The sequence below is a fragment of the Corythoichthys intestinalis genome, chromosome 4, assembly GCF_030265065.1.
Source record: "Corythoichthys intestinalis isolate RoL2023-P3 chromosome 4, ASM3026506v1, whole genome shotgun sequence".
NCBI lineage: Eukaryota > Metazoa > Chordata > Actinopteri > Syngnathiformes > Syngnathidae > Corythoichthys > Corythoichthys intestinalis.
In genome coordinates, this window is record NC_080398.1 from 39,013,588 (window position 1) to 39,038,023 (window position 24,436).

Sequence of the window (24,436 nt, forward strand, 5' to 3'; positions counted from 1 at the left end):
ATAACACATTCTCCCAGTCCTCTTCTGGATCATCCAAATGCTCTCTAGCAAACCGCAGACAGGTCTGGACGTGTGCTTTTTTCAGCAGGGGGACACGTCTGGCAGTGCAGGATTTGAGTCCCTGGCGGCGCATTGTGTTACTGATAGTAGCCTTTGTTACTGTGGTCCCAGCTCTCTGTAGGTCATTCACAAGGTCCTCCCGTGTGGTTCTGGGATTTTTGCTCCCCGTTCTTGTTATCATTTTGATGGCACGGGGTGAGGAGGGAGTTCAAAGTCCGTGTTGCCCAACGACAGCCCCAAAACATCACTGCTCTAGAGGAGATCTGCATGGAGGAATGGGTCAAAATACCAGCAACAGTGTGTGAAAAGCTTGTGAAGAGTTACAGAAAACGTTTGGCCTCCGTTATTGCCAACAAAGGGTACTTAACAAAGTATTGAGATGAACTTTTGGTATAAACCAAATACTTATTTTTCACCATGATTTGCAAATAAATTCTTTAAAAAAAAAAAATCAAACAATGTGATTTCCGTTTTTCCCCCCCCCCACATTCTGTCAACCATGGTTGCGGTTTACCCATGTTGACCATTACAGGCCTCTCTAATATTTTCAAGTAGGAGAACTTGCACAATTAGTGGTTGACTAAATACTTATTTGCCCTCCTGTAAGTTGCTGAAAAGTTGTTCGTGTTATGTCCCTACTGTCTCTATGCAAACCTACGCCCTTGACCGGTACGGCAAAGGGTTCGTATTTTTAGTCCAAGTTAAATCATAGATCAAATTTGATCTACTAGCAAAAATGTGGGCAGATTTCTAACACATCGCAAGGGTTAACATTGCGATATTTACATCTGAATGCAGCTAATGAGTTAATCTGGAAAAAAAATCTGAACACACCTAAAAGCGAAGACGTCTTGGGACAGTAGAAAACCTCTCCGCCGTTCCCTTGCGCTTTGGATGGGGAAGAGAGGTTCGCGTGTACGTCGCTTACGGGTCCCGTGTGGTTCCGGGCCGAGCCGCCGGCGGAGTCCGGCTTGCGGAAGATGCGAATGAAGTAGGTGACCCTCTTGTGGTAGCCCTCGCGGGACAGCAATGCCATGACCACCAACTGGATGCCCAGGAACATCAACAGGTAACGCCATTTGGACTGCATGGCGCTGGTACCGTGGCTGATGTACAGAATAACTATTTTCAACGTTGTGGATTGTCAGCTGATTGTTGGACTTGTATAAAAATAGAGATCAGAGTCATTAAGTAAAGGCACTTTTGGTGGACTTTCACTCCGGTAGACCACCAAACAGACGACTAGCAAAGATAATCCAAAGAAGGAAAAGGAAAAATCATTCCTCCATTGTTCACTGCATTCCTCACTGACGGCTAAGTATGTTCCGAGTATTTCCAAAGTTGACTTTTGGCCCAATCTTTGACTGGCGGGAGGGGCCGATGCTGGTGCCACATGGTGTGCTTTTCATCTCCTAATGAATTCCATGTCATCTCCTGCAGATTCGACGGGTGTCTTTCAGCATTCACGCCGCTTCCTGCGCTCCCTTGCGTCGCCCTCTTAGCGACTGTACAGCAACAACAACGGCAGTCGCCATGACAAAAGGGGAGAACGAATGCGAGCGTCGCACTTTTGTGGGATCACAAGGTTGCCGTCAACCGTCAGCGACCGATTGGCTTCGGGAGATTTCTTGGTCTTTGTTCGAGGGAGCGGGTGGGATGGATGGAAGATTCCCTCCCCTAACGTCACATGGTGCCGGACCGACGCAGTGTCACAGTAACAGGTTTTACTGGGTGGACAGGAAGCAGGTCACTCACTGCCACAGAGCTGTGGAATACACAAAGACGCACACACACAAAAAAATTTGAAATAGAAACATTAAGGACTACATTGCTTGGTGTTTGAGGCATGTTTGAATGAATAATACAAGGTGTTTTTCCGATCCCATATTTTGCACCCAAGTTTGAGTCACAGTCACCTGCGTTTGAGGATCTGCCGATACCTGAGCACCGATCCGATACCATGTCAATTTACTAGCAGTACTTGCCTAGGTTGTTGTTAAGTTTCCCAACTCACTAAAAAAAATATATAATTATATGGGTCTTTGAAAAATAGCCAGATAGTGTTATTCTCTTATTTTATCTGGGTTTTTGCCTTTATGGCAAAAGCCAGATAGTGTTATTCTGCAACTTTATTGTACTTATTATTAGAGCTGGGAATCTTTGGGCACCTAACGATTCGATTACGATTACGATTCAGAGGCTCCGATTCGATTACAAAACGATTATTTATGCACAACCCCCTCTTTTTATTTTATTTTATTTTTTTAATGTTTTGTAGATTAGTTCCAAAATCCTCTCAGGCTAAACCAAACTACTATTTCAGTATCAAGTTAACAGTAAACAAATATACAAAAATAACAGTAAATAAAAAAACTCCAGTCCCCATTCTGTCAGCAGCTTTAAACTACATTCAATTAATTTAATGTTGTGAATCAACCATTACAGTTGTTAAAATTGCTCCCGTTACTCCATAATTTCCCTTCTCTCTACTTTTGTCCAAGTTTTAAAACTATTTCATCATTTAAAGATTGATTCAAGACAAGATTCTGCTGATTTAGGAGTATTTTAGATAAAAAGTTAATTAGGTTCGCGACAACAGAGCCTTCTAGAGAGGTCTACTGCTTTAAGATGGCGGCTGTTTACTTACGCCAGAAAGTGTCATTTCGCATCTCTGTTCAATAATACATGTTCTAACACTGACGTCGTCTGTTATTTTGCTGTTATTTTAGTTCTACATATATATGATATCTACTGTAGCCGTATGTTTGTAGCAACTAGCAACTGGGCGTTGTTTGCAATCAGCCGCAGTCAGGTATGATTGTTTTTTTTTTTTTTAATCTAGCGGCATGAGTTGAACATGATATTTACTCTCGGTCCATTCCTCATTGCGTCCCAAAGACCGCGCTGACTGTATTTTACTTCCGCTTTACCTGGTATAATTCAATAATCGGAGTTTGGATATTTGTGAATCGTTCTCCAATCTTCCACGGCCGAATCGCGAATAATCTAAGAATCGGATTTCGCATGCCTCTACTTATTGTTATTATCTGGGTCTTTGGAAAAGACCCAGATAATAACAGTGTTATTCTGTTCTTTTTTTGAATGGGATTTCTTCAGCGCGCCGCAAAGCCCGAACCATTCGACCGATCGGCACCGTTCGAATATCGAAACGACCGGACGCAGGGAATTTTTGAACGGCACTGAAAAATTTTCCGTTCGCCCGTAAAAAAAATTCTTTACCGATTTTTGAAAAAAAAAAATTTTTCCCAAAATGTATCTAGTCCTACAATTTTTGACCAAATCACATAATTTGGACATCAAAATTCCAGGACGGTGAGGGGCATAAAAGTTGTATACAGAATTTGGAAAACATTTCCGGTTCCCGGAAATTTGCCAAAAACGTTCCCATCCATTTTTTTTGTTTTAATGGGCTGCAACGTTCAAATTTCCGACTCACTTCCAATGGAATTTCCATTGCATTGATACCATTGACAGCCATGTGTGTCGAATCTATTGATGCCAATGTACTTGGATTCCATTGACGAATATGTAAGTCGATGCCATTGACGGCCATGTTTGTTGATTCTATTGATGCCAATGTACTTGGATTCCATTGTTGCGACTAAGTCAATGCCATTGACGGCCATGGACGTCCAAATTTCCCATTCATTTTCAATGGCAAAAAAACCAATGTCCCCAAATCAACAGGAAATGACCAGATATCAATAGGATGTGACCACAAATGTCCCCAAATGACCCAACACGCCCCCCCCAAATGACGTGATATGACCAGAACACACTGCCCAAATGTCCCCACACGACCTGATATGACCACGACACGCCCCCAAATGTCCCCAAATCAACAGGAAATGACCAGATATCAATAGGACGTGACCCAAAATGTTCCCAATTGACCAGGACACGCCCCCCCCAAATCACGTGATATGACCACAACACGCCCACAAATGACCTGATATGACCAGGACACGCCCCCCAAATGTCCCCAAATGACCCGATATAACCTGGACATGTCCCCGAAATGTCCTCAAATCAACTGGAAGTGACATGTTATAATCTGGACGTATCCTCAAATAGACAGGAAGTGACCTGATATTGTCCCCGAAATGTCCTCAAATCAACAGGAAGTGACATGTTATAATCTGGACGTGTCCCCAAAATGTCCTCAAATAGACAGGAAGTGACCTGATATTGTCCCCGAAATGTCCCCAAACCAACCTGGGCGGGGCCAAGATCTGTATATCCACACAGTAAAGACCCAGAGTAATTTCTCCAGAAATTGAAGTTTCTAGTCATAATAAAGGTTTAATTATTGTTGTATGTGAAAAGTGATTGTTTTTTAAATTATAATTAGAACTGAAACAATTACTGTAATTTTCGCACTATTAGGCGCACCTGACTGTAAGCCACCACCCACCAAATTTGACACAAAAACTTAGGTTAAAGGATGGATTTTTGGAGATTTCAAGCATTCCATGTTTACCTTTACATTATTTTTTTAAAATCATCAATTTGGGATACGGTTTAATTAAAACTCAATGAGTTTGTCACTGTTAGACGCCTGTTGGTTCATTTGCTGCCAGCCGCCCCACTTCCAATTGATTGGACGTTCATCGCCGCCAATGGCAGCCAATGAGTAAATGGTTTGTTCTCCCCTAAGTGTGCACTGCGTGTTATGTCATTCCTTCCCTTTTGAGACGAGAATTGCAAAGCTGACCTCCGAGCTCTTGTCCCTAGATGACGAACTATATTTAACTCGAGCGGCCCACTCGTGCCAATTCATGTGTGTAAGCAATTGCATGCAGACATACATTTAGCACATATAATATTAATGACCCGCGGGCATGGAATAAAAGGTTGCTTGCCACCATTTTTCGTGACTTAAGAGCGTGTCAACTATGAGGAAGTCCAAAGCGAAGTACGAAGGAAGGCTTGTTAAAAGTCTTTTTTTTTTTTTTTGCTTCTGTCAAAAGAAAGGTAAGCGCTTCCTCCATACAAGGATTAGTTTGACATTCTGTATTTTATATAAAATAATGGGTTCCCTACCTCACATTACTAGCATTTCTTGCACACTTAACCCTGCCCGATCAGACCTATCTTCCCTCCTCTTACCGTTCGGCTGCTAGAAAAATCGTATCGGTCAGCCTCTAGTAGTCCAAACCTGCCAAAATGCAGGATTCTAAATACACTGTGCCTCCGTTTTTGCAGTAAAAGCAGAAATTAGCCAAGATTTCAGACTTATAAAAGGACTAATCCGAGCACCCCTTCCGCCATTGCTGAAGTTTGCCACCCGCAGCACACGGCCAACAGCAGCTAATGTTATGGTTTACATTAGTGCTGCAACGATTAACTCGAGTATTCGATCAGAAAAAAATATTCGATTAAATTTTGTTGCTTCGAGTATTCGTTTAATTAAAGAGCATATGACACGAGAAAAAAAGTCTTAAATGGCATTATTATGTGAATTAGAATCATATTTTGAGACGATTCGACTATATACAACAATTTAGAAAAGCACAGATGACAAGAAATTAGTTTTTTAATCTGCCGGTTAGCCACGCCTACCATTATAGGGCTTTAGCGTCCCCAACAGGTGGATGACGTCAGCGGTAAACTGGGCTCATCGGTTTTACTATTCAGCCCATTGAGGGGGAATTATTCAGAACGAGGAAAACGCGACGAAGAGAGCTGCAAAATGTCATTGTTTCTGTCTCTTTACTTCAATATTTTTACAGGATATTCTTTTTATCCAAGTATTTTCCCCAATAGCTATATAAATCGCTTGAGAAGGACCAGTCAGCCCGTCGAGGGGGAACTATTCACAACGAGGAAAACGCGACGAAGAGAGCGGCAAAATGTCATTGTTTCTGTCTCTTTACTTCAATATTTTTACAGGATATTCTTTTTATCCAAGTATTTTCCCCAATAGCTATATAAATGGCTTGAGAAGGACCAGTCAGCCCGTCGAGGGGGAACTATTCACAACGAGGAAAACGCGACGAAGAGAGCGGCAAAATGTCATTGTTTCTGTCTCTTTACTTCAATATTTTTACAGGATATTCTTTTTATCCAAGTATTTTCCCCAATAGCTATATAAATGGCTTGAGAAGGACCAGTCAGCCCGTCGAGGGGGAACTATTCACAACGAGGAAAACGCGACGAAGAGAGTGGCAAAATGTCATTGTTTCTGTCTCTACTTCAATATTTTTACAGGATATTCTTTTTATCCAAGTATTTTCCCCAATTGATAAATAAATGGCATGTTCGTGACAAATCACAGTCTTGTGCTGAATGGAATATGAAATAATAAAAATGCATTTATTCAGGACGACATGGCAAAATTACTCCATAATGGTCAAAAATGTCGACTTCACCTTTACTGTCGCACCTCCCGAACGATATTTTATGACACCTAAATCGGACATATGTAATTTCCCTTCCCCGGCTTCGGAAAATGTAAACAAACCAGAAGCCGTGACAGCTAGCCGACATGCTAACCCGAACCGAGTGATGTTTCAAAGTCTTCGAAGTGGAAAATCACACATAACTATCCTGGATTATTTGACATGACGACCCGGTTGTCGATTATCTTAGTGGATCGGCAAACCGCCCGGATTTGTTGTGCAGCTAACGTGCTGCTGCTAATTAGCATTAGGAGAGCTTTTTACATGCCTATCAATGATCAAACGTAAGTAGTCCTTCATTTAAAGGGAGTTTGTAGTGTTTACTTTGTAATCGCTGTATTCGTATTTGACATAATACAAAACAAGATGTTTACTCACTTCCTCATTAGTCCAATGGTCCCACAGTAAATATCCACGGTGAATGGGAACCTTTTGAAACTCCAAAAAGGCGCATACGCCTCTCCCTCATACAGAATGATTTTGCTGCAGCCGTTTGGCTGGCGTGATGCGAAAAATAAACGTATTAATCCGCAAAATCAGCTGAATCCTTCGTCCTCATACGCAACAGTACACTGTAGCGTGAAGAGGACGTCTTCTACCATACACGTCACAGCGCCCTCCTCCTCAATGCAAGACCGAAGCCGGAAGTCACTCATTTTCATGGCGCGGGCTTCAAAAAACTAAATAAAAATAGCGATCGCTTCCACACACATCCAAGCGGCCCATATCATTCAGGGGCATAAAATACCGCGTGTATTATGAAATAAACATGCTTTTTCGTGTCACAGGCACTTTAAAGTAGCGTTGAAATGGTTTATTTTGATAGTGTTTGCTTTTAGTCTTATTGATTAGGGTGGATACACCGCACACTGCTCTGCCTCTTTTCACATGGCTGAATACAACTGCTCCCAGTTAAGGCCAATGTAAGCTAAGTTTTTGTTTGAGCTAATGTTTTTTTTAATGCATTCATAATTTAGTTTTTAGGTATATTTAGCCATTTTTGTGGGAATATGTGTCTGAACCTTTTGTTAAGAGCATTGTTATTTTTTTTTTTTTTTTAAACCCTTAAGCATTTTATAGCATTTAAGCTAGCAGACTTTCTATGAAAATTATCCAATTGTTCTTTTGTTGTACATAGATGCTCATTTTTAAAAAATGTTTATACCGTTTGAGGCTCAGCTCAGTTATTTTAATTTTTCATGTTCCTTACCCGATTACTCGATTATTCGAACTAACTAGTCCATCGATTAATCAACTACTAAAATATTCGATAGCTGCAGCCCTAGTTTACATTGACTGACGCTAGGCTGCTATAGGTGTGTAAACACTCACCCCCGTAATGGCAGTCAAACACTAGAGGGCGACGAACGTCACTCTCTACTTGGATTAGTCTAATGTTGTTGCTGTTACTTCAGCAGACTGCAAGGCAATGCAACTGCGCATTTTAGCATTTTACTTCAACTATATACGTAAAATAAACAGTAACTGCACGGTTTCTTTGCTTTTTACCAAGAATCGAGGAAGTTTTACGTCCATATCTATGAAAAATTCGGGGATTTAAGCATTTCTTCACAAGAATTTTTGCCAGAAAAGCTCAGTTTACGTCAGGCGGCCGCTCGCCTCATTCGCTAACAGTATAGTCGATAATGATTATAAAGGGCTATTCTATTCTATAATAAGTTGTGATTGTATGAAGAATTTATTAATAATCTATTTAAATATTATTTATGATTGATTTTGCATGTTTTCTTATGTATTAAGTTTCTGATGTTAAATTGAGTGATTTATTAGTTGTATGGTGATTTTTGTGCATCTATGAATGAATAGTGTAAAATCTGAGACTTTTATAGCCATTTTAACTTGTGTTATACTCATATAAAAAATAATCGGGATTTTATAAGGTAACGACTATGAATTTTTTTATGCCGCTGCTCATGGAGATTCATATATGGCTAAGGTAGGTGCCTGTTTTGGTTTTAGGTCGGTAGCAGCTTTGGTGTTGAAAATATTTGAATTTGAAGTTTTTAAAAATAGGCCCCCGACGAATCGGCCCCGTTTCCCATGTCATGTCAATAGGTTATGAATAGGGTTGTTCATGTTGTTCTGCTCCCGATCCGATCCCGATCGTTTTAGTATCTGCCGATCCCAAAATTTCCCGATCCGATTGCTTTTTTTTGCTCCCGATTCAATTCCAATCATTCCCGATAATTTTTCCCGATCATATACATTTTGGCAATGCATTAAGAAAAAAATGAATAAAACTCGGACGAATATACTGTATACTTTCAACATACAGTACATAAGTACTGTATTTGTTTATTATGACAATAAATCCTCAAGAGGGCATTTACATTATTAACATTCTGTGAGAGGGATCCACGGATAGAAAGACTTGTGATTTTGTATATTGTGACTAAATATTGCCATCTGGTGTATTTGTTGAGCTTTCAGTAAATGATACTGAAGGCTAGGGCTGGGCGATATGGCCTTTAGTACGTATCACGATAAATTGAGCAGATTTACCTCGATAACGATAAATGACGATAAATTCGCCCAAGCAAACTGTTATATAATTTGAAAATTTGAATCAATGCATGGAATACAAATTAACAGTTTGTCATTAAATTTATTTACCATCTTTTAATTTAACAATTGCACATGCAGTCTAAACATTAGGTGTTAAAAAAAATCTTGTAAACAATAAGAATTCTTGTGTGAACATTTATAACAGCTTGTATGACTTGAAAAATATCATCACTTGAATTTCATTAAATTCATTCCGCATTGTTATACACTAGATAGTGGCATACGTTTAGATATTTAGAATAGATACAAATACGACACATCCACCCGCCCCCCAGAAATTATACTTAATTAAAAAAATAAAATGTTTCACAAACCTTTCCTTTCTTTTATTCGGCTCAATTATTTACATCTTATGATTTTGGAAATCCTTACAGTATGCAATAAATAATATTCCTGTTCCCAAGCACTGTGCTTACTCTACTGTAATTTTTACAAAAAATAAACAATACATAGTTACTCCCCGTCATCTAGGACGAGCCACTTACAAGACTAGCACTGTCGTGTATTACAAATACTGCTTTGAACACATCTTCACAGACAAAAGCAATGACACAGGCTTAAAGAGGTCAACTTTAATTGTGTAAATCACACTTAATAACGACACGATCTCCTGGTTGAAATAGACGACATCCACTTAATTCTATTGAAGATATGTAATGCTGAGGCAATTTGTCAACTTTACTTTTAAAAAGAAACGTGCACTGTTTATCCAGTAGATGGGGCTCTTGCAGTGTGTCAAACAGTGATTCAATTTAGGGCAATTGTCTTAAAAGTGGTTCATTGTTTCAGAAAGCCTCGGTTTTTCCATCCCTATCTGGAACCCGTCAAGAGTTTACTTAATGTCGGGTGAAAGTTTGGCGAAGCTAACTTAAGCCCGACTTCATCCCGTTTACTTGTAGCGTTAGCCGCTAGCGTTAGCTGCTAGCGTTAGCCTACCGGGCTTCTGTTTGATTGGCTTCCTGAAAACCATGTGACTCCAAACGTAAGCGCACTTTCTGCTTTCTTAAAGGGGAATGAACATAGCCGAACAACACAGAGTCAAAGCGGGATGAAAAGACTATGTTTTCTTCTTTTATTAAATTACCGAATTTACCGACATGGTCAAAATTACGTCGGTCATCGTGAAGAATTTCGGTAACGGTAAATTTTCGGTTTACCGCCCTGCTCTACTGAAGGCCATGCCCAAATGCATGATGGGAAGTGGAACCATGACTGTGCGTCGTGCTACCAATTGATATATCTTCTCTGCGTTCGGAAATAACGCAAGGTGTTAAGAAAAAGATCAATTGCTACCCTGCTTCCCCACATTGCTTCCCATGATATTTCTATTCATAGGGAGAGGGATTGTAAGGCTTTAGCCAATTAAAATAAGGCTCCAAAGGCTGCCAAAATTCTCTCTACTCATTTTACGCTGCCTTTTAGCTCTCTATATAGGTTAAAAGGCGCCATTACAGATAGAGCACGACAATGCTTGAGTGGGTCGTGCAGCGCATGCATTAATTGCATTAAATATTTTAACATGATTAAAAAATTAACTACCGCCATTATTGGGATGAATTTGATAACCCTACCTTAAGCCTAGACTAAAGACTCTGGATAAGTGAAACATTATGTCTGTAACTTTAAATACAAATAGAAAACGAATTAATTAAAAAATATATATATATTAAAAAAAGGCATGTCCGATATTTTTTTGCCGATTCCGATACTTTGAAAATGACGTGATCGGACCCAATCGATCAGGATGTCAATCGATCGGGACATCTCTAGTTTTGAAGTCTATGGTCTTTCATAACAATTAAGTAAAAGAGAACATTTGTGGCTTATTAGAGCCAACAAGTCTAATTCAGAGGTTCCCTTTAAAAATGTAAAAATGTTATACCTTCAGAATTACTACTCTTTTGGTCGCATTGCAGTTTTGCTCATTTCAGTGCAGCTCTTTCGTGGCGCAACTGCTAGTCTGGAAGTAACATTGGTCAAACGGCTCTTACACAACAGCCTCAATTCTTTTTTTTTTTTTTGATGTTCCAGGGAACATTGGTACAACAAGCATTATGGACACAAAAGGCAAATTCAAATTCAGTGGGCGTGCGAGTGAAATAACGTGCAAACACGGTTGCGAACGGGAGGGAACAAGCGCGTGCCAGCGTCCCCGCCATGGCAACCTATCCCGAGCACGGCCCATTCATTACGGGCGCAGCTGGTATACTGCGGTCTCTGGAGTGGTCCCGTCCGTCGGGACGGACCGCCGAAAGTACAAGAACTGGAGCAGCATACGTAGTTAACAACAACCAGGATTAGCACTAGAGGTGTGACAATACAGTACAGTATATCAAAAAGATGATATATCGCGATTATTGCTGCAACAATTAATCGATTAACTCGAATATTTCGAATATTCAATTAGAAAAAAAAATATTCAAATTAAATTTTGTTGCTTCGAGTATTCGTTTAACTAAAGTGCCGTTGCAATGGTTTATTTTGAAAGTGTTTACATTTAGTTTTATTGATTAGAGTGGATACACTGCCCTCTGGTCTGCCTCTTTTCACATGGCTGAATCCAACTGCTCCCTGTTAAGACCAATGTAAGCTAAGTTTTTGTTTGAGCTCATGTTTTTTTAATGCATTCTTGATCTAGTTTATACTAGTAGGTATATTTAGCCGTTTTTTTGTGGGAATATGTGTCTGAACCATTTGTTAAGAGCATTGTAAAAAAACTTTGATAAGCATTTTATAGCAGGGGTCCACATCTGCCGGGCCACGGACCGGTCCGCGGCGCATTTGCTACCGGGCCGCACAGAAATAATAATTTAATAACCGCATTATGGCAGAATTAACCCTGTGCCCCTGCTTAACACACCAATATCCCTGTCTTCTCTAGATATAATACTACGGGATAGATTAGAATGGTGTCATAGAAATCCATTGATTGGACTGCTAGCACTACATCTTGTTTGTGTATATAACATATCTATGTGCGCTTGTCCTCGATAATAACGTATTGCTAGGCCGCGGGCGCACCACATTTGTTCCCGGAAATAATTAGCCCCCACACGAGCGAAGATGACTGGAAAACAGACGTCTTTGGAGATATTTTTACGGCGAAAAGGGCACCTGACGAGCCTACAACCTCGAAGACCCACGAACGGCGAAGGAGGGGATTCGTGACCCGTTTGTGAATAAACCGAGTGATTCGAGCATGTCTGTGCAACAGTAAGATCAACTTGTAGAGATCGCAACTGACGGCGACCTTATTAAACGTACATTTGAGACAACTCTACCGAGGTTCTGGATTAAAGTAATTCTGGAATATCCTGACATCGCTACAAGAGCATTGAAAACCTTGCTACAATTTCCAACATCGTATCTTTGTGAAGCGGGCTTCTTAATGTTTAACGACAAGGCGAAGTCGTTAATGGTGAGAGCAGTGTGAAGTTGTTGTGTAAAGCTTACACGGCAGGATGTATCTGAGGAGAACTTTTCCACAAGTCCTTCCATGATCAAACGTAAGATAATATTCCTTTCTTTCAAGAAAGTTTGTAGTGTTTACTTTGGAATCGCTGCATTTGCGTATTTTGCGGCTATGTTTAATGCTACGCGCATGCGCAGAACCGCATCGTTGAAATTTTTGATGGGTTGCAAAATTTGTCAGAACACCGGTCCGTGAAAAAAAAAAAGACCCAAATAACACCGGTCCGTGGTGCAAAAAAGGTAGGGGACCCCTGTTTTATAGCATTTAAGCTAGCTGAATTTTTCTGTGTAAGTTAGCCAATTGTTCTTTTGGTGTACATAGATCATTTAAAAAAAAAAAAATTTATACAGTTTCAGTCTCAGCTCGGGTATTTCAATTTTTCATGTTCCTAATCCGATTACTCGATTATTCAAACTAACTAGTCCATCGATTAACCCTTTAACACCTAAGCCTATTTTGGCCGAATTTGCATGCATTTGATGTTGCCTTTATATTTCAAAGACAAAAATGTTTACAATGGCCAAGTTGGGTCCCTTTTTTCAGGACACCTTGAACTTCATGTCCAATTTGTTGTTTTCTTCACTGACCAATTATAATCCACATTTTGGACCCAAAAAGACAAAAAAAAAATCCTAAAATCTTTTTTCAAAATTTGTAATGTTGATGTCCCATTGACAACCAAACATGCTCGACCAGCCGTTTTGAAGCTTGATAATATTTATTCAACTTGTTAGGATAAACATTAAATAGAAAAAAATAAGATTGGATAGTTTTATGTTTGACAATTCAACACAAACAGCAGGTATGGTCATAGGCGTTTTTGGCCTTTACACATACTGTGGTCAAAACAGGTAATATACAGTGCAAAATAGTGACAAAAAATATATATCTAACACAAAAAGGGTTTGGAGGATATCTCTGAAGTTAGGTATTGTACCCATCACCTTATCAAAAATATATACATACATGCAATCAAGCTTCTTAAACACACATCTATATAAAAATTGAAAAGATTTTAGGGAAGAAAAAAATATATACAACATTGAAAGAAAAGTATTTTCAAAAATATTGACAAGTAGTTCAGTTCAATTAAAATGTTTCATGCATGCGACCCAATAAAGTTTGTTTGTTTTTGGCGCGCGCACTCAATAAAGTGTCTTTTTGAACAGGTCACGGAGCTGCGTCACACACAACGTCACACAGCCTACTCTTTTGCCGTTTATGCGCTGCTGTCACTTCTACTCGCCGAGACGCCGACTCATCAGAAGAAAACGACGACAAATACGGCTTATCTCGTTCCTTGAGTTAATGAAATAATACATTAGCTTGCGCTAAATTTAGTTTTAGATTCATTCTGCACGTTTCAAAGTTGCACGCTCAATCCAACCGGCTGTTGCTTGCTTCGCATGCCTCCTTTTCCTTAGTTGGCGCCTCGCTCGGAAATTAATTAACAATGTTCACATTCTGTTTGTCCTTCTTGACATCACAAAGGCTCTTGGGATATGTAGTCTTGTGCTGCTTTCGGTTTTGAAAAAGGACAAGAAATGATGGAAATAGGGAGATAGATACATGCTCCATGCAGCGTTTTAATGCATATTTATGAGTGCAATAAAACTATAAAACTCAAATGACATTATCTCACGTTTTACTTGGTCGATTGACTTCAAATAAAAACTGACGTGGACATCAACTTCCGCATTTTCAAATGAGACCAACCAGCGGCACGTGGGTGACGTAATTACAGCGTGACGAAGCTTCAAAGACGATATGCGTAAACGCGTTGCTGCCGACACGTTCGGTGTTAAAGGGTTAATCGACTACTAAAATATTCGATAGCTGCAGCCCTAATCGCGATACTTTGTAACCCCAAAACATTATCGATATGCTCCCACCAAGAAACCAACAGGTTGCTACCAAAATCTCTCATTAGAATACGTTAGCTCACTGGTTGCTATTGATGGTGGACGTACACAGTCTGCTCTGTCGCAGCCCAATATGAGTACCGCATGCACAAACTAAACGAGTATAGCTGAAACGAATACTTGAGTAACTCGAGTTAGAAACTGATCGGAGTAATTTTTTTCGCCTTGAGGAATCGTTCAATTTTGCCAGCTCCAACGTTTTGCCCAGACTACTTTTAATGCGGGACAACACGCTAACGTCACCTACCGGAAGAAAACAGCTGCGGCGGATTTATTTGATTTCAACCATCTGAACCTTTTGGAATTTCTCACATTTCTGCATAAAATCACCATCTTTGTCAAAATCACACAGATGAAAATACGGTGTCTGCTTTAACGAAAACCACCCAAACATTTATAGTTTTTCATATTTTAATGAGGATCACCTGTAAACAATCAGAGAAGGGGGAAAAATAAGTTAGTGAACCCTCTGCCTAAGGAGACTTAAAGAGCAATTGAAACCAATTTTTACCAAACATTTTAAGTCAGGTGTGTGCCCAATCACTATTGAGTAGAATAAATGGGAATCTTTGGGCACCTAATGATTCGCTTAAGATTACGATTCAGAGGCTACGATTTAGTGCTGCAACGATTAATCGATTAACTCGAGTATTCGATTAGAAAAAAAGATTCAAATTAAATTATGCTGCTTCGAGTATTCGTTTAATTAAAGTGGCGTTGTAATGGTTTATTTCGAAAGTGTTTGCATTTAGTTTTATTGATATGGGTGGATACACCGCCTTCTAGTTTGCCTCATTTCACATGGCTGAATCCAGGTGCTCCCTGTGAAGACCAACATAAGCTACGTTTTTGTTTGAGCTAATGTTTTTTTTAATGCATTAGTAATGTAGTTTATAGGTATATTTAGCCTATTTTTGTGGGAATATGTGTCTGAACCATTTGTTAAGGTCATTGTTAAAAAGTTAGCATTTTATAGCATTTGAGCTAGCGGACTTTTGCTATCCAAGTTATCCAATTGTTCTTTTGTTGTACATAGATCCTCCTTTATTTATTTTTTATACCGTTTGAGGCTCAGCTCAGGTAATTTAATTTTTCATGTTCCTTATCAGGTTACTCGATTATTCGGACTAATGGTTCATCGATTAATCGACGACTAAAATAATCGATTGCTGCAGCTCTACTATGATTAGATTAGGAATCGATTACTGACCCCCCCCCCCCCCAGCTATTAGCCACTTTTAAATATTTTGTAGATTAGTTACAAAAACTTCACAACAATCCTCTCAGGCTTAAATAAACGACTATTTCAGTATCAAGTTAACAGTTCAAAACAGTAAATAAAATACTAGGGGTGTAACGGTACACAAAACTCTCGGTTCGGTACGGACCTCGGTTCGGTTCATTTTCGGCACAGTAAGAAAACAAAATGCAAAATATAAATGTGCTAGTTGTTTATTACACACCTTTGTGCTTTCAACAACAGGAACATTAGCCTATACAAAGCTAGAATTCTGCTCAAAAAGTAGCGGATATTTAAAGATAATCCAACAAAAATTTGCCTTTCAGACCCCGCGTATTCGTCAGCTTTCTTTCTGAAAGAAAGAAGGGAAAAAAAGTCCCGTTTTAAAGAGAAAAGCAATCCCAATGACAAAGATTTTAACATGTATTTTACAAATGAAATGCCTCAATGAAACATCTTTTTTTCCTAAGGAACAGTTTTCAAACGCTTTATTAGAGGATTTTCTCAAGTTAAAGCGCCACACAAAAAAATAATAAATTTAATTGTGTAAGCAGGAGCTGTGTATAATTCTTATTTAATTACAGGTGTTTTAGCTCATTTCAATTTATTTTATTTAAATGGGCCATTTATTTTATTATGTTTATATTTTACAAATGTGATGTAGTATTTATTTATATTGTATATTTTATGTTGTATAACTTTAGTGAATATTAGTTCCTACTTGTCTTGTTGTGGTAGGAGGGTTTTGTATTGAACTGGGCCGTGTTGGTTATTATTATAGCAGAGAAGACAGCAGTAAATCAACAAAGACAAGTCAACTGTGCCCCGATCTACCACTCAAGAGATTTGATGGACTTAAAAAGTGGGTTACGATTGCATATTACTTTCAAAATCAACCGGATGCACCCCATTTTTACACGAGTGACTTCCGGTCTACCCTGTCCTAGCTACCAGTAGTAGTATTGACGCAGGAGGGTCGCGTCTCGCGTCAAATAATAAACTCTGCCATTCTTTTCGCGTGCGTCGCGTTGAGCCGCTTATGGGACGCGTCTAACACGCGGCCGCACTGCGACTGGTGTGCATTGGCTGATTGACTTTAACGCCCGCGTTTCACTGCGTTCTCGCGGCAGCCACGTTGTCGCGCCGTTGACGTTTGTGGGTTATACTGTCCTACCGTGTTGGTCCTCATTATAGTAGACTGAGTAAATATAATCTACACAAAGAAACTGTAACCCGATCGACTCACAGCCTTGAAAAGTAAGGGTTACATTACTTCAGAAACCCGTTCGATACGCCTCCGTTCCGAACCGAGCACCACGTACCGAAACGGTTCAAATCAAATACATGTACTATTACACCCTTATAAAATACTGAAGTCTCTATTCTGTATCAGCAGCTTTGAACTACATTTAATTAATTTAATGTCGTGAATCAACCGTTAAAGTGGTTAAAATTGCTCCCATTATTCCATAATTTCCCTGCTGTCTACTTTCGACGTGAAATTTTTAAAACCGTTTTAAAGATAGATTCAAGTCAAGATTTTGCCAATTTGGGATTATTTTGGATAAAAAGTTAATTAGGTTCGCTTGGAAGGTTCGCTACAACAGCCTTCCAGAGAAGTCTACTGCTTTAAGATGGAGGCTGGCAAGTCACCGGCAAGTCTGTCATTTCGCATGTAGTTCTTTATACATGTGATATCTACGATAGCATTATGTGGAGATAGTTTGTAGCGGCTGTCGGAAGCAGTCAGGTATTAATTGTTTTTTGTTTTTTTTATCTAGCGGCATGAGTTGAGTCAGAGCCGTGAGTTGAGCCTTGTCATTACCCGGGTAATGACAAGCATGATGTTAACTGTCCATCCGTTCCTCATTGCGTCCCGAAGACCGCGCTGTGTTTTACTTACGCTTTACTTGACATATTTCAAAAATCGGAATTTGGATGTTTGTGAATCGTTCTCGAATCTTACATGGCTTTACCCTAACATCGGCAACAAAATAAGCCACACATTTCCAAAGATAGACGATGGACTCTCTTCTTCGACTCTACGATTTAGTAGCAATTTGATTTTGTTATGTTTTCAGTTTAATTTAGCCATTTCCTACTTGCCAGGTTGATAATTGCGATGTTTGTTCACCGCTTTTCGTCTTACTGCGAAGAAAGAGGAAGTGACGATCAGCCCGCTATGATATTTACGTCATCAGCCATCATGCTGTGACCCGGGAATTAAACGCTTGTTTTCACCTAAGCCTCGTCACGACGCGACCTGTGACACGTCCACGTAATCTCAGTGTCAGTCGACCCGGAAAATTGCGTTCACCTACAAGGGCTGCCCGTTTAAATCCCGATATTTTCCTGGTGTTTCAGCATGTGTAAAACGGGCTGTAGAGTGAACTGAGACACTATTACAGTGGAAGACTTTGGTAGCAACTTGGTTTCTCTTTTTTGTGTGTTTTTTTTTTTTTTTTTTAAACATTGACACCTTTTGAAAGCGGTCTCTCGAATTTTCGCATGAGTTTTGATGCAAAAGCATCACGATATAATCACCATTTCGATATTTTATCACACCCCTTGTAACAATGTGACTTTGAATCAAAATAATACACAGCTTTTTATGGAAAGTACAGCACAAAACTATTAATTTGGAAGTTACATGACTTTAAGACACTTTTTGAGGAAAACAGGTAACTTATTTTTCCTTGAAAATGAACAATTTTAGTGACAACTAAAATTTAAAGGAAACACCCCCCAGACACACAATTTCATTTTCTTTAACATATCACGCTTTTCTCATAATAGATCATAATTGGCAGGACTCATCTCAGGAAAATAAATTACTATATCTCGAAAACATTAAGGTTTTTCCACAATAAAGTACGTTTTCTTCAAAATGTAAACTAAACAACTTGACAAAACAGACCATAGACCCTACTCACCTATGTCAAAAAATGACGTGTCGCTGTATCCGGCCGCCATATTGTCCGTATTTTTTAGACCTATTCTCATTGTTTTCAATTAGTCGTGCAAGTTATAGAGCAGTTCATGGAAGCCCCGGTGTTATCTGACTCCGTAAACTCACTGGATGCGTTGCATAAAAGGCGTTATGTGGAAAAGCTTCAGTTTATCCATTCGCCAGATCCATATTTGATGCCTAAATCGATGTTTTTCGACCCGCTGTCTTCGCAGTCTTTGCCTGAGCCTGATATTTACAACTATCTTGTCCACACAAAATCAGCCTATTCTCACGAAAGTTTGAAAAACTTTAAGAGCTTTGAGGCTTATAAATACTTCGTTGCTGGTTGGGTGAAACAGGTCCTCGTCCACGAAAATTCGGCAGGAATCTTGTGCTCGGGAAGGTGAGTTACGAAATTTTCAATTCAAAATCTTCTGTTCTTGCTAACATCCACTGTCAAGTCTAATGTATTTCATGTCATTTGTCAATGGAGCTAGGGCTTTTAATGTTTATATGGTTTAGCGATAGCACTCTCACTACATACATATATAATATGTAATACATATGAAGTGCGATAGCACTACTCCAGATTGTCCCTAGTTGAATTTATTTTTTGGCTTTTGACCTTAATAGTGAAATTGTGAATTAATTGTATGACAACTGTCTTATTATCCCCTTATAATTATATATTTTGAGGTAGTTCATTCACAACGTCTGAGTGTATGTTGTCGGCGATTAGCCTAGCAATGATCTTAATTGTGGTTGTCAGCCCAAAACCCTATAAATATATATTAAATGCATCTTATCAGATATAAAATGACTACTACATAATCTGTGGTAGTCGTTTGGAGCCCAGTTTTCTCGTCGAATTGCAGCAGCCCATCTCGCTCTCTCCTCTCCGGGTCTCTCGGAATCTGGTAGAACTTCAAGTCTCTCCGTCTATCTTCTCTGTTTTTGCAACCGACCGCCACACACGACTTCACCATTTTGATTATTAATGTTAACGAGCAGAAAAACACATAGGAGGAATTTACGAAGCGCTAATGCATTAACATGACGAGTTTACGGACAACATGGCGCGGGGGCGTGACTGTGACATCACGTGAGTAGGGCCTATACCAGGGGTCCCCAAACTACGGCCCGCGGGCCGGATACGGCCCGCAGCCACATTTGGTCCGGCCCCCTGAACAAAACAAAAAAAAAAAATTGTAAAAAAAAAACCAAAAAAATTTTTTTTTTTTTTCCCCCCAATAGAGTTATTTATGTCCTGGCTTTTTTCTGTGAAGAACTGAGCAATGGTTATTTGGTTATTATCTATTTAATTAATACAGTATTATTATATTATATTATATTACATGATATTATATTATATTATATTATATTCAGGGGTGCACATAAGTGGTCCGCACATGCGTACTGGACGTAGACAAACGCGCTGGCCCTCAACGGCTTCCATACGCTTTTGCGTACCGATGGCTGACCACTATTTGCGGCGGACACAAGAAAATAACTTCTCAAAATGTCGATGAGGCAGGCCACACTGAGTAATTACTTCCGTGTTCCCCCACCCCCGTCAAAAGACAGACAGACGACAGAGACGTCACCGGAGCTACCGAAAAAAAGGACTTTTGCTGAAAAGTGGCTACAGGAGGTACCATGGCTAGAAGCGAATGATGCTCGCACGGAAATGCGGTACAAAATGTGCCGTGAGAATCCCAATGTCGCCGATTAGAGCAACGCATTTTATGTAGGGTCAAAGAATTTCAGCCATCCAAACTTTGAAAAGCACGAAAAAAACAGAGAGCATGTGGCAATTAAGCAAACTATCGATGTCAAACACGACCCCACTCGCCCTATGGACATGTGGCGGAATAGGGCGGAATAAAGGTAATGAACAGCGACATGCACTGACAAACGTGTTTTTGCTCGCATTTTACAAAGCTAAACATACACGTTCAATGAGGTCTTATGAGGAGGACATCCCACTTTTAAAAAGGCTTGGAGTTAATGTGGGAGCCGCATAATGCCCTTTATTTGGAATTGGTGCTTTTATGTTTATTTCTTTACATTTCACTTCAAAGTAATGGCAATTTTGTTGTGCCAGTTGATGTTAATCAAGCATTAACTATTAACATAATTAATCAAAGTTAATTGGCTCTAAGTAAAGCTTGTCATAAATTTATCGCATCAGGTGGGTCGGCTCTCAAGCTCAATGAGGACCAAGTCACATCTCCAGGTCCTCCTCTGAGAACCTGGGCAAAAAAATTATGTGCACCCCTGATTATATTATATTATATTATATTATATTATATTATATTATATTAAGGGCTGTCAAAGTTATCGCGTTAACGGGCGGTAATTAATTTTTTTCATTAATCACGTTAAAATATTTGACGCAATTAACGCATATGCCCCGCTCAAACAGATTAAAATGACAGCAGTGTCATGTCCACTTGTTACTTGTGTTTTTTGTCTCCCTCTGCTGGCGCTTTGGTGCGACTGATTTTATGCACCATGAGCATTGTGTAATTCTTGACATCAACAATGGTGAGCTACTAGTTAATTTTTTTGATTGAAAATTTTACCAATTTTATTAAAACGAAAACATTAAGAGGGGTTTTAACATAAAATTTCTATAATTTGTACTAAAATCTATCTTTTAAGAACTACAAGTCGTTCTATCCAGGGATTGCTTTGACAGAATATTAATGTTAATGCCATCTTGTTGATTTATTGTTATAATAAACAAATACAGTACTTATGTACAGTATGTTGAATGTATATATCCGTCTTGTGTCTTATCTTTCCATTCCAACAATAATTTACAGAAAAATAAGGCATATTTTAGAGATGTTTGAATTGCGATTAATTACGATTAATTTTTAAGCTTTGATTAACTCACTTAAAAATTTTAATCATTTGACAGCCCTAATTATATTATATTATACTATATTATATTATATCATTTTTATTTTATTTACTTTGGTTCCGTGAAGAATCCAGAAAGGGTTATTTGATTGTGGCTTTCTGAAAAACAATACATTTTTACATTTAGGCACTCCTGCAATCGTCACACTTTTTCTGTTACAAACTGACCCCGGCCCCTCATCAGAGAAGAGAAGGGTTATGTGGCCCTCACAGGAAAAAGTTTGGGGACCCCTGGCCTATACGCTACTTAAGACCAGGGGTGAAAGTGGGTCAGAACGGTCTGGAATGCAGTTCCGGTATAAGATTCAGGGCCGGAACGCAGTTTCGGTATAAGATTGAGGGCCGGAACGCTGTTCCGGTATAAGCTTCAGGGCCGGAACGCTGTTCCGGTATAAGCTTCAGGGCCGGAACGCTGTTCCGCTATATGGTGCTTTGATTTTGAAAATATGAAGGCAACTGTCAAAGCGCTATGTAAAAAAAAAAAAAAAAAAAAAAAAAAAAGTACAAAGCTGCCACACATGCATTTTATCTCCAAGAAGAAAGCAATCTACCAACATCCGATTTACATACACAAGTGTTAACAACAGGCATAATAAAGGGCTTGTGTAGCGTAATCCGTTTCCATGTTTCCGGAGGTTCTGAACATCTTAACTGTCAATGTTCACTTTGGACTTATATTTGTTCATTTATGTTAGGCTACTTATTCATTTCCTTATGATTTAAAAAAGTCAATGTTTGCGCGATCTTCAAAATAAATTCCATTTCACTCTGCATAATATAAGCCATCTGTACTTATTTTTCTGAATTTATGTTACTTACATCTTTATTATTCAAAAAACACAAAAAAGTAAATGTGTACAATAACTTCCGTTTTAATATACATCTTATGTTCTTAAGTAGTTAAAATTTGGCATTTAGTATGTGAGGAAATGAAGGAAAATAAAAATTAGTAGATAAAGGTTGGAGTTATTGCTGTTTTTGTTAACTTTTATTTTGCAAATCATTTAAAAAATACAATTTTGAATGAAAATCAGTTTTTGTATGTGTTATAGAAATAACTGACCAAAACAGTTTTCTTTGCATTTTGCACGACAAAGAATTCTAACCACTTTCACCCCTGCATAAGACCAATGACTTTTAAAGCATTCACAACTCTTACAGAAAAGTAAATTTTTAAAAATTGTATTACGATTAGTAAGACTTCAGAATTACTTTTTAAGCACAACTTTGAAGCGACTTAAACTTGTGCCGTTGCTCTACTTTCAACTAATTGGAACAACATGACACAAGCCGATCGTCTACACGCAGCCAAAAATTTTTTCCCCAGCTAAAATTATCATTATAATTTTAAAATGTCAGCTTATTTTTCATTTTCCTTCTTGTATGGTCGTCGTTGGTAAACTCTGGATTACGTAATGCCATTGAATGTAAATGAGCATTTAACAATACCAGACAACAACGACCATTTTTCGACAACCGGTGTTCGCAAACTCTTGCTTTAAAGCACTTTGTGCACAATTTAAGATATACTAAACCCCCGAAGCAACTTATTTGATGGTTCATCTTGAAAAATTATATATTGGGAAAGTTTAGGTAACGTCCGCTTGCTTAAAGTTATAATAAAAGCACGCACGTGCCGCTTTTTATTTTTAATTTGACCGAAACTAAAGTCGTTTTTATGAAGTATTTCTTGCCAGGGTTAAACAGTTTTGACGCTACTTATTCGTGAAGTCAAATGTTTAAAAAAATATTTTTTCAAAATGCGAGTAAAAGTCAAGCAAACTTAAGCGGGAACAGAGCAGAAATCTGACCGACCTCGGGGCTCTATCCGCGGGGAGCCAAGCCGCGACGAGCCGCCCCGTACCGGAGTTAGCATATAGCTAAGCTAAACTAGCAGCTGTTTCTCCCCGCCCGCCCAGCGTCAATTCAAGCTCGAAAAGCTTACCTCGGAGGTCAATCCGCTCCAGAAACGAGTCCGCGGACGACGGGTGGTAGATATTTCCCCGAAAAAATGTGCTTGCTCCTTCCTGCGGGTGTTCTTTTGTGGGGCTTTAATCTTGATTTAAAGCGGACCGATGTCGGTTAGTCCGCACCGACAAGGCTAAATTATGCTGATGAGAGACCGTGGCTGGAGGGTCGCCTGTTTAGTTCCTCCTCCCCCTTTTTAATCACACATCCTCCTCCACACATCTACGTGTTCTTTTTCATACCTAATAACTGCGAATGAATCTGTCAGTCACTTCGCTTATAAATAGGGAAATATACAAATTTATTTCTAATTATTTTCCCATGTTGTTCTACTATGCAATCACATTTTGGGGGATTTTTTTTTCAACATCTGACTTAGGGATGTCCGGGTCGCAAATTTTTGCACCAGAGTCCGAGGCATCTGATTATGAGAATCTGTCGATACCAATTCCTGATCCGATACCGAAAAAAAAACACCTTTGTTCTTTTTTTTTTTTTTTTATTAAAAGTTCAATGCCATTATATTTCTGGATTATTTTGTTACTTTTAAGGCCTGAATGATTACAGGCCTGAATGATATGGCAAAAATTAACTTTGCGATCACAGGCGGAGTTTGGCACAACATGTTGATGACCCCAAAATGCAGTGTCAGCAATAAATTTAACTTACAAGAATATTTATAATAAGTTGAAAAAAGAGCGTTTTTTTGTTTTTTGTTTTGTTGTTTTCCATCATTCTTGAGTGGAATTCTAAATCAAGCTGCTTAGGACAGCTATACTTTTCGCCAAGATCGTCACCCATTGAATACGGTGCGCCCGCCGGTGTCGTGCCAATGTAGTTACAAGAGATGTCCCGATCGATCGGGATGCCGCTCGATCGGGTCCGATC

The 24,436-nt window shown here is 39.1% G+C and overlaps 1 protein-coding gene across 1 annotated transcript in view; it reads right to left on the reverse strand.

The window, feature by feature from the left end:
• LOC130914542 (beta-1,4-galactosyltransferase 3-like) overlaps positions 1 to 23,728 on the reverse strand; it is a 65,930-nt gene extending 42,202 nt beyond the window's left edge. Inside the window, exons 1-2 of the mRNA XM_057833814.1 lie at positions 23,526 to 23,728; positions 895 to 1,825 (exon numbers count right to left, since the gene is read on the reverse strand). Coding sequence (XP_057689797.1) covers positions 895 to 1,150 — 256 coding nt within the window. The 5' untranslated portion in view covers positions 1,151 to 1,825; positions 23,526 to 23,728. The remainder of the gene's footprint in view (positions 1 to 894; positions 1,826 to 23,525) is intronic.
• Between the last annotated feature and the right edge of the window lie 708 nt (positions 23,729 to 24,436).